The 18,459-nt window shown below is 32.6% G+C and overlaps 1 protein-coding gene across 1 annotated transcript in view; it reads right to left on the reverse strand.

Moving 5' to 3' along the window:
* eIF3e (eukaryotic translation initiation factor 3 subunit e) overlaps positions 1–11,471 on the reverse strand; it is a 31,733-nt gene extending 20,262 nt beyond the window's left edge. Inside the window, exon 1 of the mRNA XM_076511926.1 lies at positions 11,316–11,471. Coding sequence (XP_076368041.1) covers positions 11,316–11,405 — 90 coding nt within the window. The 5' untranslated portion in view covers positions 11,406–11,471. The remainder of the gene's footprint in view (positions 1–11,315) is intronic.
* Positions 11,472–18,459: the final 6,988 nt, after the last annotated feature.

The following is an 18,459-nucleotide window of genomic DNA, read 5'->3' on the forward strand; positions in this document are numbered from 1 at the left end:
CCAGGTCGACTGCCAACTGATGTATAGTCGGGTTTTGATAACTGGACCATAGTCCATGTATGGAACAGGGATGGTGATGACAGAACAGATGGACTTTGCCACTCTGTCAGCTAGCTCATTCCCACAAATACCAACATAACCTGGTATCCAAAAAAACTGGACAGAGATAGATGACAGAGAGAGATGGACCAGTTTGTTTTTGATATTGATAAGAATAGGATGGTAACTAACATGGAATTATGTCAGGGCCAATAGATAATCAGTGATGTCGAGAAACCCACTTGTTGAGAAATTTATATGCAAAAACGGCTCGTTTGGGTTTCTATGTAAAATATTTTCTCAACCCAAACAAGCCGTTTTTGCATATAAAAAGGGCCAATAGATAGCTGAGTGAATCAGTATAGATTGTATAACTCATATATTGCATAGTTTCAACGTGATTCAAGGCAAGAGAAATGGCATACAATTCAGTGAACACAGAAACTGTAGAGGGGATTCTGTGTGGTACAATAGAACTGTAACAAACCATGGCAGAACCTACAGAGTTACCCGATTTTGAACCATCTGTATATATGGGAATAAATGGATTGTTTGAAAGATGTTCGGCAAATAAAGAGCGATATTTCCAATCAGGAGTACCGGCCTTCCTCATATGACTCAAAGATAGGTCACAGTTGGGGATAGTAATTAGCCATGGTGGAAGAGGCCAAACTGTTGATACTGCTATGCTTTTCAAAGATTTATCCAATTTTTCTGATTGTGCCCGAATACGAAGGCTAAAAGGAACAATGGAAGATTTTCTATTATAGAAAGGAGTAGCCCAATGAGGATGTAAAACACAACCCCAAGTAGGATGCTGTGGTAAAGATGAATATACAGAGGGGGTTCATGGGACTCCACATACAAACTTTGGACAGGAGAAGTATGAAAAGCCCTAATGCAAAGCCAAAGCCCCTGATGGTGGATAAGGTCCAGCATTTTCAGTGCTGAGGTTCTGGCAGAACCATAAACCACAGACACATAGTCAAGTTAGAATCGGATAAGGGTACAATAAATTTTAAGCATGGAGTATCGATCTGTTCCCAAAGAGGTGGAAGAGAGGACACGGAGGATGTTCAGTGCTCTTATACATTTGACATGAAGTTGCTTGATATGGGAAATAAAGTTTAACTTACAGTCAAATATAACACCTAAGAACTTTGTCTCAGGGACAACAGAAAGTACAACATCATCAATACAAAGTTCTAGATCTGGATGGATATCCCATTGGCAGCAGAAATGTACATAAACAGTTTTAGAGAGAGAAAGTTGAAAACCATTTGCTGTGGTCCATTTAAGTATATGATTGATTGCAGTTTGTAGCTATCGCTCAATAAACCTCATGTTTGATAACAGACATGAGATGTAAAAGTCATCAACAAAAAGACCATTTACAACTGTAGGGAGTAGCTGTTCACTGATGGCATTAATCTTTACATTGAAAAGTGTGACACTCAGAACACAGCCCTGAGGAACTCCAAGTTCTTGTGGGAAAAATGGGAAAATGTTGAGCCCACACAGACCTGGAATTGGCAGTTAATTAAAAAATGCTTAATAAAAAGGGCAAGTTGCCAAATGCCATGCAATCCATACAAGATGCCATATCTCCATGTTGTATCATAAACTTTCTCTAAATAAAAAAATTAGAAACAAGAAGTTGTCACTTCAAAAAGGCTTCTCTAACTGATGTTTCAAGGTGAATTAAGTAGTCTATTGTGGAGTGTTGTCTTTAGAACCCACACTGAGTGGGTGAGAGAAGGTTGTTTGATTCAAGGAACCAAACAAGACGAGCATTAATCAACCTCTCTAAGGTCTTACTGAGACAACTCGTCAAAGCAATGGGACGGTAATTCGAAGGAATCTTTTGATCCTTCCCAGGTTTAAGAATAAGGAGTACAATAGCTTGGTACCAAACATCAGGAAAGACATTCTCCTGCCAGGAGAACAGTAAGAGAGGCAGGAGAAAGGTGGCATAGCATCTCATAATATATATCATCAGGCCCAACTGATGTATTGCCAGACCAATGAAGTGCAAGTTAAGAGTTCCACCAGTGTAAGAGGGTGATTGTAGTCATAGGGATGATCAGTTGAAAAAGAAAGAGGCAGATGTTCAACTCTCATTTTAATAGCTAAGAAGGAAGGGAATAAGTTTGAGGAGCTAGATACATGAGAGAAACATTCACCAAAAGTATTGGCAATGTTCTGAGCATCAGCAACTTCATGGCCATTGAATATTAAGATAGAGAGGGGGCAGAAGTATACCTTCCACTCACCTTCCGAATCTTGTCCCATATGACTTTTGAACTGGTGGTTGAAGAAATGCTGAAGGTACATTTAATCCAAGATTCCTTCTGACTTTGATGTCTAACTCGATGAGCCTGTGCATCGGTTTGTTGAAATGCAATGTGGTTTGTAAGCGTGGGGTATCTACAAAATTTATTCCAAGAATGTTTCTGCTACTCCCCCATGTCCTTGTCTTACACATGACCTGTCATTTTGGTATAAGGAGTATTGTCACATTTTGACTGTATTAGTAGATTTTAAAAATGTTTCCTGTGAAGAAAGACATTTGGGATGATAAAAGTCAATCAAATCCTTGATGTCATTCACATTTGATTGAAAACCTTAACAGTTCCATTGGATTAGTGTGGCCATTTGTCTTTATTTTGGAGGAGAATATGGCAAGGAGAGCTTCTGCTTGAGACCTTGCTTTTTTTCTTTACTGGATGTGGGTTGGTCACTCTCTTGTGATCCTGCTCTGGATCGAGTGGGCAGGTCAGAGTTTGTAAACATATGTTCCAGTGACTAAGGATGTGAAGAAATGGGTTGTTTAATTTTTGGGGTGTAAAGAGAGGAAGACTCCATGGAAACACCTGGACTTGAACAAGGTGAAGTTGGGCAATGACTAGAAGATGTAATAGGGAAAGAGATAGAAGTAGATTCTGATTCATTAACGTTTTTGATCACTAGATGGACTGTGATTCTTAAAAGGTAATCACATTAAAAAGGTGTAATGTATAAATTAAAAAACTTAAATGGCATTAAAAAGATTAATGGCCTTTAAAAAACTAAAAACATTTCTAAGGTGGTCAGTGTCACCATCACCAATAACACTGTCTAATGTTATGGACAAACCTTGGGACAAAACATGTTTAAAATGGTGCTGTTGTTGAGAGTCGTAATGATGGTAAGAAAGTAAAATGTGACTTATTATAACCTGAGTGTTACACAGATTACACATTGGTGCATTAGTTCTAGATAAAAGAAAATGATAGTTAAAGAAACTGTGACCAATACATAGTCTAGTTAGAACAAGTTCCTCTTTCCAATCCTTATGGAAGCAAGACAGCCAAAATCCAATATAGGGTTTTGTTTGGAAAAGCTTGTTTTCACGTTGCACACTCCAAGTCAACTGCCAGCTGGCACAGAGCCGAGCATCAAATACAGGGCCATAGTCCATGTGTGGAACAGGCACAGCAGTGACAGTGCCAGAGCAGGTAGATTTAGCTACAGTGTCTCCGAGCTCATTCCTGCAAAAAACCAATGTGGCCTGGTATCCAGAAAAACTAGATGGAAGTAAATGTTAAAGAGAAATGGACTAGTCGGTTTTGAATATCGACAAGAACAGTGTGAACTAACGTAATTCCAGGGCCAGTAGAGAACTAAGTGAGTCGGTACAAATAGTGCAGTTTGAGTACTGCTTAGCTTCTATGTGATCCAGGGCAAGAGAAATGGTGTACAGCTCAGCAGTGAACACAGAAGCTGTAGAGGGGATTTTGCGCACAACCATCGAACCACAACAAACCATGGCAGAACCCACACAGTCACCTGATTTCGAACCCCATCCTAACATTTTCTTTACTGTTAATTTATTTAAAATCTTTACTATTATTTTTAGATTTTCATCCAACCATTTCTCATACATCCTTTTCCCTGTTTCACCAACTTTCTTAATATTTTATAATCTTCTAAATCTCCCATTACACTAGTCAATTTAAATTGCTTAAATTTACGAAGCTTTTCTTTTACCTTATCGTTTATATTATTTGTCACTTAACCTGGTTTTTACTTGAAATCACCCTTTTCTTTCTATAAGAAATATGTTTACCTTGGATACTTAAAAAAATTAACTTTCTGCACAGCCAATACAAGTCTTGCTATATTTCATTCCAACAATTACATTAGTTATTAAAATTGTTTGAAACTTCACAATAACTTTCAAATATGCACATAGTTTAAGAAACATAAAGCTCATTACTTTTGATATATTTATTTTTTTGTATTATCATACTTAATATCTTCAAAAATTGCATCAGGAAATGGTATTTATAAGAGATATATATATATGTTCACACACAGCATACACAACTGTTCCAGATTTGAACTTCTTACTCATGTTTTAGAACATTAAATAAAAAATATTTTAAAAACTTTTAATCCTTGATAAAATGCAAATTTTATCTATTTTTAACTTTTTAATAATCACATACTCTGTGGTTTCAAGTAATATATAAGGCTGGAAATAGCACTTCTAAGTAAACCTAAAGTTTATATATGTCAAAAACATTTCAATTCTTCTTTTCATAAATGTATTTATTTTATGTTTATGTTTCACTGCGACCACACTTTCATTCACTATGCCAAAAAACCATGATGTTAGCAGTATGAACTTTGTACATTTACCATAAACTACCCTGCCTGTTAGTGGTCACTCTCATTCAGTACAGCATAGATGTGTTTGAACAGTACTGTAGATATGATAGTTAGACACCTTTTCAATACCTGAATATCATTATTTCGAACTTTCAAACAAGTTTGTTTCAACATGTCCTTATGTTTTGTTTCACTATACAGACAAAACTTTAATTGCCACTACTAGTGAATGTTTGAAGTAGCTCACAGTGCAGACTGAATAACACTGCCTGATCCTAGCTGCATGATAGATCCTGTTGAAAGAGATTACCAAATGATACAGACAACATAAATTACAAAGAAAATCAATTTAAAGCACTTAAAAGATTACTCCATGACACATTCTTCTTGCTATAAGGAAGATTTATATTGGAATTTGAAACTTAAGCTTTTCTGTGTATTGACACCCCCAACTGTGAGAATGTAACAGCTTCCCCTTTAGTATTAACTATTACTGAGCTGAATGCATTTAGTCTCTTTCACACCCAACATACTGGTTTTATTGATGCCATTTATATATTGAGTTTTATATATCAGAATAAACTTTTTTATATATCAGTTGCACTGTTTCAATTATAAAACAACAGAACTGTGGGTCTTATTACAAAGTAAAGAGAGTAAGAAGAAAAAATATTAATTTTTATGTGCTACTAGTAGTACATATAAATGACACATGATTACCATTCAAAATGCTGAATCATATTTTTATTATAAATTAAATATAAAATTATGCTAAGTTACTGAACTTAAAATTGTAAATGTAAAAGAATATAAAAATCATAAACTCTTTCAGTTCAAAGCATCTAGCCTAATTCATGTAAAATTCATTCACCAATCACTTGATAGATCTTAAAGGTGAATTTTACAGAAAAAAGAAAACTTTGCAGTCAAAAGAACTACTCATACTGATTAATTTTGCAGGTTTACATTTTTATAAAAAAATATGTGCTAATAAATGAAACATAGAACTTGGTGCAGAAAGAGCCCTTTCCGAGCTGCAATCTGAACGATTTAGTTTTTAAGGTTCTTGCTAGGAAAAGTATTGTGATGTAATAGTTGCCAAACAAAATTGACACCTTTAAGAAGCACGGTCTAAAACGTTACAAACAAGGTTTAACATGCTCAGATGATGTTTTACAACAAAAAGAGACCAGAAAAAGGTTTATATATCAATCACTAATAATACAACAAACATTCAAGTGCAAGCAAGAAAGCTTGAAATATTTTGGAATTTTTTTTATTAAATGTATCTTCAAGCTTCATTAAATAATACAATTTAATACAAATAACTGAATTGTTTGTTTTTTTGAGGGGTATCTGCACTAGCCATCCCTAATTTTGGAATGCAAGACTAGAGGGAAGGCAGCTAGTCATCACCACCCACCACCAACTCTTGGGCTACTCTTTTACCAATGATTAGTGGGATTGACTGTCAAATTATAATACCCCATGACTGAAAGGGCAAGCATGTTTGGTACGACCGGGATTCGAACCAGTGATTCTCAGATTACAACTCGAATGCCTTAACCCTCCTGGCCATGCCGGGCCTATAACTGAACTGTATGTTACTATCTACAAAAATAAAATCTCAAACCAATAAAAAGTAAATTCTTTATAATTTTTTAAATGCACAAATGTAATATTCTCCTCATGATAAGATAAAATGGATATAGTAAGTAAAGGGTTAATATAATGTCTTTTGTGTGGGAGAAATATGAATTTAGTTATGCTAAGATATTTGTTTTATGAAATGGTAGTGCTAATACCTGACTGGATATGGAAAAGGGGTTAGTTAAACAAAATGGCAATTATATGATATTCATTGTGTTGCTCATCAACTATAGAAGTATCAAGAAATTATAAATGGAATTTTTAAATATTTCCACTGTACTTTCAAATGCACAAGAGTATTGAATGGAATGAAGCAGATATTAGAATATTATAAAGAAAATTTGAGAACTCTAAACCAGGTAGCCATCTTTTTCATAACGCTCATTAATCCATTTAGATGGATTGGGTTAACCTTGTGTCCTGCATGAAGACAAATCAGCTGTTGTTAAAAGTTACTTGAAAATATTAACCCTTTTCCAATGGGATTTATATAATATACACAAGCTTATATACACATTTGCACACATATAAATTTTGATGCAGTATGAGTATCATCCGAAAATTTGACAGACTTTTAATAAAGATTGCACTTTTTTTTACAACAAAAAAATCAATTTTTAAGTAAATGTTTTAATAAAGATTTATTTATAAAAAAACAGTCTGTTTCATTACTATCTGAGTGCAAAGTGATTTTCATGTTATGATTAAAAAAATATTCTTCATCCCAAAATAAATCTAATATTATTTGTATCATTTTTAAAACTTCCTAAATACATTTCAAACATTTGTTTTCAACAAGACTTTATATTTTTTTCTGTTATTTTCTGTATTCTAATTATGTCAGTTTTACCAACCTCATAACCATAGTAAAAAAAATAAAATAATCAGGAAATAAAAATGAATGATGCCTTTTTTTCATTCTAGAGAGACTACAATTATAACATGAAAATACAAATGCTTAGTCTAAATAGATTAAGTCTTATAATGGTATACATTTATTATACTGATCTTCTAGTCATGCCTGGCTAATATAACATAACTTGCATTTATGTAGCACATGTGGACTGAAGTTACTATATCCAATAATATAATATAATACCATTAGTCTTTCCAAAGTGACCTTGTCTTGGCTGTGTTTTAGCAAACTAGTATTTTTTAATACATAGCTACATTTCAATTTTTATACATTATGTATGCATATAGATTTTTACCATTTATAAATAAGTTATTAAATTGTTCTTAAAATATAAAACAATAAATAAAAAAGTAAAGCAAACAATTATCTCTTTTTCCCAAGACCCATCACAATAGAGTTAACTGTATGTTTCTTGCTGCTATTACATTTTTAACTGATGCATAATTTGTTTATATTTCAATAAAAATATAACTGTTAACAAAGTTATAAACAGACGCTTGTACCATACAACTGCAAATACATGAAATTGACACTGGAACTCAAGAAGGTTTGTAATAACATTCAGTTTAGTAACAATGATGAGGAGTTTCTTCTGTGTGACAAGTAAGCCATAAAATGTAACAGGAAGTAAACAATACAAAGAAATTCATCTGCCTTGTAATACAGTTCTGTGATATTTTAGGAAAGACATCTGAAATTTGGTTAAAGTAACGAGTACTTTTAGCTAAAATACTATAAAAATGTTTAGTTTAATCTACACCCTACATACTGTATCAATTTAAGTGTTAACTTTGGTGAAATAAGAGACCAACACAAATGCAGTACACGATACAAAATAACTATATTCTTCATTTGTTCAAAAAAACCTTCCTCACCTCAGACTTTCCAGGAAAAATTCAAGATTTTTCAAACCCATATGCAGGCACATAAGAAACATGCATATTACTTCTCTTCCTTATAATTCCACTTGATTAATATCACTTCAGCTTGTAATATTGTTAATAAGGATTATAAATCCTTCAGACCATGGTCACAGAGAAAAGGTTTTTAAAGGACATTTTGGCTTGATGGTAGACAGTAAAATGTTTCATTTATTTGTAAAATAATATTTATCTTATTATTACATACATTGAATTAAATAAGTATCACCTAATAATAAAAAAGTGACTGACCAAGATTATTTTAAAACATACTAATAACTGGTAAACTTAAATAGCATGAATGGTTTACAAACACAAACAGCTTCTGAGACAACAAAAATCTCTTTCAAGTGTCAAAAAAAGGAAATATCTTTTTGCTTCTGTAAAGGTAATTACATATTTTTACACACATGCCATTAAATACAAATTTACTGTAAAATACCTGATGAAGTAAGCATACAATTGTTACTTTTATGTCATTTTATTGCTTCATGGTAATAATTATTGTTGCAAAATTACAAATACTCTTATCAGTACAGTTGGAACATCTTGTGCAAAATAAAATGTTACAAATGATGATTGAATAAAACTTCTTGTTAAAAGGAAGACTGCACTAATATGTAGAACACAATAGTCTATGAGGTTGAAAATTATATTTTTTGTCACCATCTTGATGTAGTTTGCACAAATAAATGGCAGAGGATGTTCTCGAGCATTACTTTCAATGTCACCAAGTAGAACATTCACTTAACTTTGTAACACCTGGGACAACATTGAGTAATAACTCCTTTATAATTATATCGTTCTTTAAAAACTACAATGAAACAACAGGTTTAACTTGTTGGCTATAATTAAAAGTGGGAGTGAAAGTAGTTTAAAAAACAAAATATTTAATCCTCTAGTTTAGTGTACATTTCTGCAAACTGTAGATATGTTTAAAGAAAAAGTATACGTACTATTGAATGTTATCATGCATAGGTTTTTGAATGAGCTTTAGCTGGGTCCTATGGTTGTAATGTACATGAAACACCATTCTGATAACCCTCTGTAAATATAACTTTAATAGCAATGAGGTAAGTTCTCAACATTTTGACTTTTGGCACAAGGCAGGTCAAAAGTGTTAACAAACTTACCTATGAAGGGCTGCACAAGTGGCATAATACACACACACACAATATTTGGTCTGAAAGATTGCATTTTGTCTTTTAGCCATGTGTTACATAAGGGAGATGTAGCTAGTTTATATTAATAATATTCATTTTTAGTTTTATGTTGTATTAACTCAGAATTTGTATGCAATACCATGTGCTTTTTATTTTTCAAAGTCAACTGTGATGCCTAATACATTTTTTATAAGCTATATATTTCAGTATTTATACTTTTTCAGTGCATGACAACAAAATTATATATTATTTGATGATTTAACCTTAATTGTAAAATATTAATTTTATTATGGTATATTTATACAGCCAAATCCATTTTACAACAGTGTTGAAAAAACACAATTTTTGTGACAAAAGAAAATCGCCTGGCATGGCCAGGTGGTTGAGGCACTTGACCTGTAATCTGAGAGTCACAGGTTCAAATCCCTGTCATACCAAACATGCTCACCCTTTGAGCTGTGGGGGTGTTATAATGTTATGGTCAATTCCACTATTCATTGGTAGAAGAATAGCCCAAAAGTTGGCAGTGGGTGGTGATGACTAGTTACCTTCTCTCTAGTCTTACACTGCTAAATTATGGAAAGCTAGCACAAATATCCCTCATGTAGCTTTGCGGGAAATTCAAAAACAAACAAACAAAAGGAAAATTATAAATCAGTTATATGACATATTGCCTTACTTTTTTAATTGTCAAGACCATAAGAATTATGTTTCTTTGGTATAATAGATATGTGAAGACTTATGCTTGAGACATTACACTGTTAGAAGATATGAAGTGTGCCAACCAGTGTGTTCAGTAAATTTTGCTTGATGACATGTTTGTCTCACGTTGCTGGACAAATGATTTCTTGTTTCTAGTTTGTTCTAAATACTTACATGGTATATACTCTCACAGTGCTAGCAAATTACTTGTGCACTTACACACTAAAAATGTCCTATTGGATTACACTGCATAAATAAGTATTTTAAAAAGGATAACTGCTTAGAAAAAAAAAGCAAAATAAACTAATTTTGTTAACACAGTTGGAGAAGCTGTCATCCTTTCTGTCTGAAAACTGTTTACAATTACATTTTGAGGGATTTAATTGTAAAGTATGATAGATAAAGTCAAAACATTACAGTTCATCAGTTTAACTGATCATTAACATACTTCAGATTTTTCTCACAATTTCCAACAAGTCTTTGTATTGCCAAATACTATTATGGGTCTGCACTGGCTAAGGCCAACTCTGACTATAATTTAGTAATGTCATAGCTGCAGGAAAATGATAGCATTTATGCATTATTTTTATTGTATTGGTAAAAACAGTATTAGTAGGATTATCAAACACAAAAAGAAATTTTGACAGAGTAGAAGCCATCTTCAGTAAAAGGTTTTTTTATACCATAGTTGGACTATGAAATAGGTTGCCTTTAGATGTGATATTTACAGTAAATTTAAGGGTAGGCTCGATAATTAACTAAATTTTAAGAGCTAACTTTGAGATAGTTATGTTTAATTAAGTTCAGAATACAACTTATATAAACCAACAGGTTCCTTGTACCTTAAATTTTATGTGAACTCATCTGACTTGTTATTGTTCAAATTTGACTTAGTTTATAATATTACACTTACAAGTCGTTTAATAAATAATAATTATAGCGAGCATTTTCAATTATTTTAATTATACAGAATGAAAAAGCTAAATTCGTTTATGATTAACTTATAAGTTACATTACTGATACGCATTAACACTGTTTCAATTACGTTATAAGCATAATAATAATGTACAGTGTTCACTAAATTCACAATTTAAATTACATAAGGATTGCAGTTATTATTATTAACACCAAGTTCTCCATAACTTGTAACCTTAGGCTTAACTTCATGTTGTGGAAGTTATTAGTATAATTATACTTTGAAAAAAAAAGAATCTGTATTAATAATTTTTCTCGTGAAAATATAAAATTTTGTTCATTTTTAAACTAACTAACCTTTTTTACAGACAAAAACTCTAAAAGAGGGAAGACCAGATGGCGATCTAAATACGATCCAATTACCGTCGTTAGATCCCACTCTGCCATGTTGATATCAAGAGAATAGGAAAACCTGCTTGATGATAATTAAACTGCAAGAAAAAACAAACAGTGCCAGAATTTTCATTTAGCAAAAGAAAGAAAATGGAAAAAAGTTTTATTTCAATTTTTGTATCATTTGTGTTGTTATATAAAACAATTTTTCATTTTGAAACAGTTTGTAATGATCTTATAATGACTGTCTGTTTCTATACAAATCTACAAAATGGGCTGTCTGCACTTTCTCCACAAGCGGGGAATCGAGACCGGATTTAGCATTGTAAAGCTGACAACTTAGTTCCCCACCGGAGACATTTTATAATAATCATTACGCTTTTGTACATACTCAAGGGGGAGAGTGGCGTCGTAGAACGACCAATTTTTGAGATGTGAATAAATACTGCCATTAAGTTCAAGTTCATTTGAAAGTTCGGCATCTACTCTCCACCAGTTAAATTATTACCTGAGGTGTAAACAAACCAAAGAAGGACTGAGCGTTCTAACTTTAACACATAATCAAGTGATATCAACATTGAAACAGTATGTAAGTTATTTATCGAAAAGCACCCCGAATATTGGTGTGACGGAGATTCAAATCCTCGACCCTCATATTATCAGTCGAGCCAGAGTCATTTAATGAATTCTCAAAACGGCTGGTTAACCTGAAGATGACCTAAGAAGATCGAAAAGTTGTTCTCTACTTTACTTAGATTAAAGTTTTAATGACCATACCAGCCGTCTTGAGAATACATTTTTACTTCAAGTGGGTTTCTCGTCATCACGAGAGTCATTTAATGTTGTCATACTGTAACAGATTTACTAGTTTGCATTTATTTTAATATGGATGGTTGTTATAGATGAATATATATTTAGAAATGTGTGTGACTTATATGTTAAAGTCCCGCCTGTTCTTTAACTTTGTAGAATATTCTAGAGAGTAAGAATCAACAATGTACGATGTGTGTATGTAAAACAGCAGTATTATTGTCTTAGCTGAAATTTCTAGAAAAAATTCCTCTCAAGTCTATAAAAGGTAACGTACGCAATGCGGAGAGACAGTTTAATAATAATGTGGGTTCGCTAAAGTCAGTATACTATAAATATTGGAAACTTTAATTTTGATAAATCCTTATTAATATTTGACCAGGAACGTTAATAGATTTCGAACATTACAAACGTTAACTTCACTGAATCAACTTCTGACGTTTGTAATACTATGAGGACATTAAATATTGTCGTCGGCGAAAAACCTACATGTGCTCAGTGAAGCAGCTAGCGAGTTAGCCATCAGGAGAAGTGTTCCAATGTATATAGAATTAATTCGCTCTCTGTGAACCGTCGATAAAAGATTCAGTTCCAATTCAGATAGAAGACGCAGTATTATTTGTAAATTTGTGTAGATAAATTATTATTTGTAATAATTATTTTTAGCAATCCTTATTGTAAATTGTATTGTTGTTTGTATATTGTTTGTTTTTTTTTAAATTTCGAGCAAAACTACTCGAGGGCTATTTGCGCTAGCCGTCCCTAATTTAGCATTGTAAGACTAGAGAGAAGACAGCTAGTCATCACCAACCACCGCCAACTCTTGTGCTGCTTTTTTACCAACGAATAGTGGGATTGACCGTCACATTATAACGCCCCCACGGCTGAAAAGGCGAGCATCTTTGGTGCGACCGGGATTCGAATCCGCGACCCTCGGATTACGAGTCGAACGCCTTAACACGCTTGGCCATGCCGGGCCTGTTTGTATGTTAAAATATATTTGTGTGCTAAGAAAGAAAATTGTGGGTATTAATCACGTTGGCAAAGATAATAAATTTGATAAACATTGACATTCAATTGACTTCTAAATTAAAATTAAAATTTCAAGCAATTTGAAATCGTAATACCTAAGGTACGAAACGTAACAAATCGAAGACAAGTCTGCGATAAATTATCACACATAACAATGCTAACATTGTTATTTTAGTAGTGCATACGTACATGATAGCTAATGATTAAAATATCTGGTTTGGTTTGTTTTGCATTTCGCGCAAAGCTACTCAAGGGCTATCTGTGCTAGCCATCCCTAATTTAGCAGTATAAGAATCAACAATGTACAATGTGTAGGTAAAACAGCAATATTGTTGTCTTAGCTGAAATTTCCAGAAAAATTTCCTTTCAAGCCTATAAAAGGGAAGGCAGCTAGTCATCACCACCCACCGTCAACTCTTGGGCTACTCTTTTACCAACGAATAGTGGGATTGACCGTAACATTATAATGCCCCCACGGCTTAAAGGGCGAGCGTGTTTGGTGCAACGGGGATTCGAACCATCCACCCTCAGATTACGAGTCGAACACCTTAACCCACCTGGCCATGCCGGGCACATCACTCTTAGAGAGAGGTTATTAACAAAAATACATCAATCTTTCAAGACTTCTCATGATAATGACTGTAGTTATTTGGATAATAAAGAAATGTTAATTAAAGGTAATTACTTGAAATACATACACAGAAAATTAGTACAAACATATATATAATAAAATGAAATACAATAAACTGAAAAATCTTTTAAAAGCAAACAAAATTATCATTCCAAATTGCTGCATAATATACATCCTGTACATCCTCACTTAACAAATGCCCAGAGTCGCAATAAATACTGCAGATATCTGGCAGTTTGTTACGAAACTGAAACCGTAAGAAATCGAGATAAGTTTAGCTTTAAATTGAGCCTTAAAGATATTTATAAAATGAACATCAACACGAATTGCGATGAAACCTTATCACGGGCAGAATAAATCACAAACTCAGCTAAACCCGTACACAAATAACAACCTGAGGTGACGAGAACTTAGCTGAGATAAACATCTAACCCAAAACACCTGTCATTTTTCATGATCAATTAACTTACAGTCTAATACTATCTTCAACAAACTAAATTCCACATTTCCTGTACTCTGAAACATTGGAAAAACAAATGAGCAAACAGCAATTACACAGAAGGAACATAGCTCCGCGGGATGATGAAACTTATGAACCAACCTAACATTGGTAGTTACCGCATGATGCCAAATAAGATAATTTAAATTACAATACCAGTAACTGACAAATAAATCAAAACAACCTTTTCAAATAGATGTCAGTCAGTAGAAGGTACGACACTTTTCCAAAAGTGACGCGGGACATGGAGGCCAACATTATCAGTATAGATCTCTTGCAAGGCAAGACACTGGAATACACTAAAATCCAAATCTAAAAGGTAATCTAGAATTACGTAAGGATAACCAATCCTGGGGAAGAGACGAATAAATACGACGGAAACGTTGATTAAAAAATTCCTTATTGAATTCACTATCAGTGGGCAACTCCATCTCAGTAATAATCTATTCAAGGGATAAAATTATGTACATGACGAAGTCACATGATACATGGAACTACAAATTCAGGGAAATAAAATATTCGTCTACGATTATATAGTACATTAGAGTTGAGAAACAAAGGATTGTTACTCTAAATTTCCCAGAAAATCGTCAGTTGGTCACCGAGTGAAACTACCCGAAAATATCATTCATTGATTAAAGACTTCAGCAACATATTTTCTCATCAGAGAACAAAACCTTCATCCCATGTTTGATGCTTCTCAGCAAAGTTTAACCAAGCTGTTTTATGGTATGGAAGGAGACGTGGCTTTTGAAGACGTTTACGTGTTTTAAAACCTTTCTCACGTAGATGCCGCCTCATTATTTTTGAGCTGCATTTTGCATCCGTAAGGGCCTTATTCTGGTTCAACGATCGGCTGGTGTCTTGCCAGACAACCCGTCGAATCCTCCTGCTCAACGCCAGCGAAATTTTCTTGAGTCGCCCACTTGAAATTCTCGTTCCATATCCCTCAGGTCTTTTAAGAAATTTGCAACAGCAATTTTGCTACGCCCAATCTCACCAGCGATGAGACGTTGAGAGAGACTTTGCTTTTGCAGCTCGACAATTCTGCCACGTTCAAACTCTGTCAACTTCTTAGCCTTTGCCATGTTTTAACCCAATGTAACACAGGATATCTCAGTGGAAGATGTTGACAACGCTAATGCTTGAACACAAATGACTAAATTTCGTTACGTGTTTACGATTAACGCTTCGTTTCAGTATAGTCTTAAACTTTTGACCAGACAGTATTTAGGCTAATTTCATAGTGATCACATTTTCCCTATTAAATGCGAAAAAGTTTTTTTATTTTTATTTTCCCTTTTCTTATTTTCATCTTTCGAAGCTCTACTCAAATAAGTGGTTGAGTCTAACAACGCAAAATGTATATTTTTTCTTTATGTTCCTTGGCCTCAAGATTTTGGTCAGCAAAATAAAGATAAAGATAAAGTTTATTACTCATCCTGTATCCAAATTTTAAGTAAGACCATCTTTAAATATTTTCACGTCATCTAGGTCATGAAAGAACGTTTTCTTAATTTCTTATGGGCATCTGTTGTACAATACAGGTTAAGTTGATGTTAAGACGGAAACACGATTATGTTTATTTTACCTAAAATTTTTAACGAAAGAAAAACTTTTTCGTTGTTCGATTCCCCTCGGTGGGCTGAGCAGATAGCCCTATGTGGCTTTGCTATAAGAAAAAATACACATCTTTTTCGTTGCTGTTGTTTAATTTATGCTACGTTATGTAATGCCAGATTTTTGTTTTACTCTAATAAGTTGTTTCCCGAAGTTTGGATTATGTTTAATGAAATGTAATTATGTCCATGTTTTTTATTTTATACCATTTATTTTTTTATAATTATGTTAGATTGTGTTTTTATTTTACTTTGATTTGTATTGTAAAACAAAACGACAGACTTTTCTTTGACAAACATCTCCCAAAGTTTACTTAATATTCTAACTTTATCGTTTTAAAATAGGAATTTAAGATATCGAACGTGATTTTTCAAGCTTATTTTCAGTGTCTGGACATCACTAAATATGGAATAATAATCAAAACTAGAAGGATGTATCAAAGTAAAATAAAATATTTTCTTAGTTCCATTTACTTCTACTTCAGATGTGTAAAATAGATGTTCTAAACATTTTTTTTTTTTTTACTTTTCCAGTTTATCGCAAGTGATAATAAAATATTAATTTATCAATCAAACAGTTCCAAAACTAAATTATCTTGACGAGGCATATTTTAAGAATAAGGCTAGATTTCGAAAAGTTACTACATTAATTCACAATTTAAGCGGACATTATACTGTCAATCTTTTACGTGTTTAATATTATTTTCTGTTAGAATTTAAAGTGTTTTAGTTTATCTCCATAGTTCAAGCTATTTAAAGAAACAAGTGCAAGATGCAAGAAAAATGTTACGTGGGAAATATTTAATACCGTCCCTTGCAATACAATGAACATAGATGGGGCTATCGATTAGTAAATCGACAAGTAGAGAATTATATAACTGCAATTATATCCACATTATATATATATTCCCCGATAAGCATGGTAGTTTTTTTTCCAAATATTAACATCTTATTGGTTAGTCTTATATTTATCAATATTAAAACAAGGTAAAATCGTCCTGAATTAAAGATAACCATCACTAGTTTAAAATCCTTTGAGAAAGTAAACGATTATAAAACACCTCAAACTGTCTTTTGTCCAAGAATAATAACGATTATTCTCATCTACCGCATTAGAAACAATATATACCGAACATTTATTTAATAAAAATATAAAATTAAATACAGGAAACCATTTTCTTTATTCAACATTTATTATATATATTAAATATATATACATTTACAATAAAGACAGAAAAATAAGCAAAACTGCTTTTACAGAAAAGCACTTTAGTTTACAAACGGGTTCAATTAATTTTATAGCTTATAACTCACTTCTCATTGAAACACATCTAACACTCACGAAATATACAAAAAAGCACCAGCACATTTATAGTTTCCACACTATAAATATTGCACAGTTAACACGAAATAGCACCATTAAGAGAGACAAAAATAAAAGTTGTAGAAAAATTGCTTCACGAGTCATCAGTCATCGCGAACTCAATAATAGGTTTCATGGTTTATGTATTTTAATACAAGCACCTCTTAACACAGGCAGCAGAATGATAGATACAAAACATTTAACACGACGCTTAAGACAATAATTTCTTTTTTCTTCAATGAATGAGTGAAACATCCACAAATTTAGTTAATTGAACAGTGAAAATTAAAACAATTACCTCTTTAAATTTTGAAGCTTTTAACTCGATGATTTAAAAGCAACAGAAATATGAAAGTTGACCATTGATCGTAAAGTAAGACAAGTTATCCCAGTAACACGATTTAGTTTTCCGTGTACAGATTAGGAGCCAACAAATCATAAACAATAAATGTAATTCCTACTCTTACATTTTCTTATAGACAGTTTTAAAGGCTCAAAAACATTTTTTGGAATAATGAGTGATAATATATAAAAGGCAAGTAAATTATACATTTTTAAATTTATCGTATATATGTATATATATATATATATATTGTTTTGGTCTGAATGTCTATATATATATGCTACTTTTGTAAATTCTTATTTTGTATCAAACATCTTATATACAAACTTAAGAGGATCGTTCTTCAAGATATTTTTATTTTCCACTTTTTAATAAGTATAATAATTAGGTAACTACTATATACATTCAATACTTTATCAAAAAACTTTAAATGCACTTAATTACTAAAATAACAATTAAGAAAAACCCAGAGGAATTTCAAATTGTAAATGCCCAATGTAAGACAGGAAGTAATAAAAGTAAACGTGTTCCTCGCACTTAATCCACATAAAATGCTTCAAGTGACAATTTCAAAAAATGTTATTAAGTTTCTGAAAAGCATTTAGCATCAAACTATGTTAAGATTGTCTGTACATGAGCGTAAATATTACCGACAAAAGTATCTTATAAAGTTTATGTGTAGTCTCAACGTTAACAGCTACTGCTATATTACCATAAAGAAACAAATTAAAATCGAAAGATTTAAGTGTTTTTGCTTGCACTACAGAAGAAATAGCTGAAGTTTATATATATATATATTTCGGGGAGAAAC

The sequence above is a fragment of the Tachypleus tridentatus genome, chromosome 7 (genome assembly GCF_004210375.1).
Source record: "Tachypleus tridentatus isolate NWPU-2018 chromosome 7, ASM421037v1, whole genome shotgun sequence".
In the NCBI taxonomy this organism is placed as follows: Eukaryota; Metazoa; Arthropoda; class Merostomata; order Xiphosura; family Limulidae; genus Tachypleus; species Tachypleus tridentatus.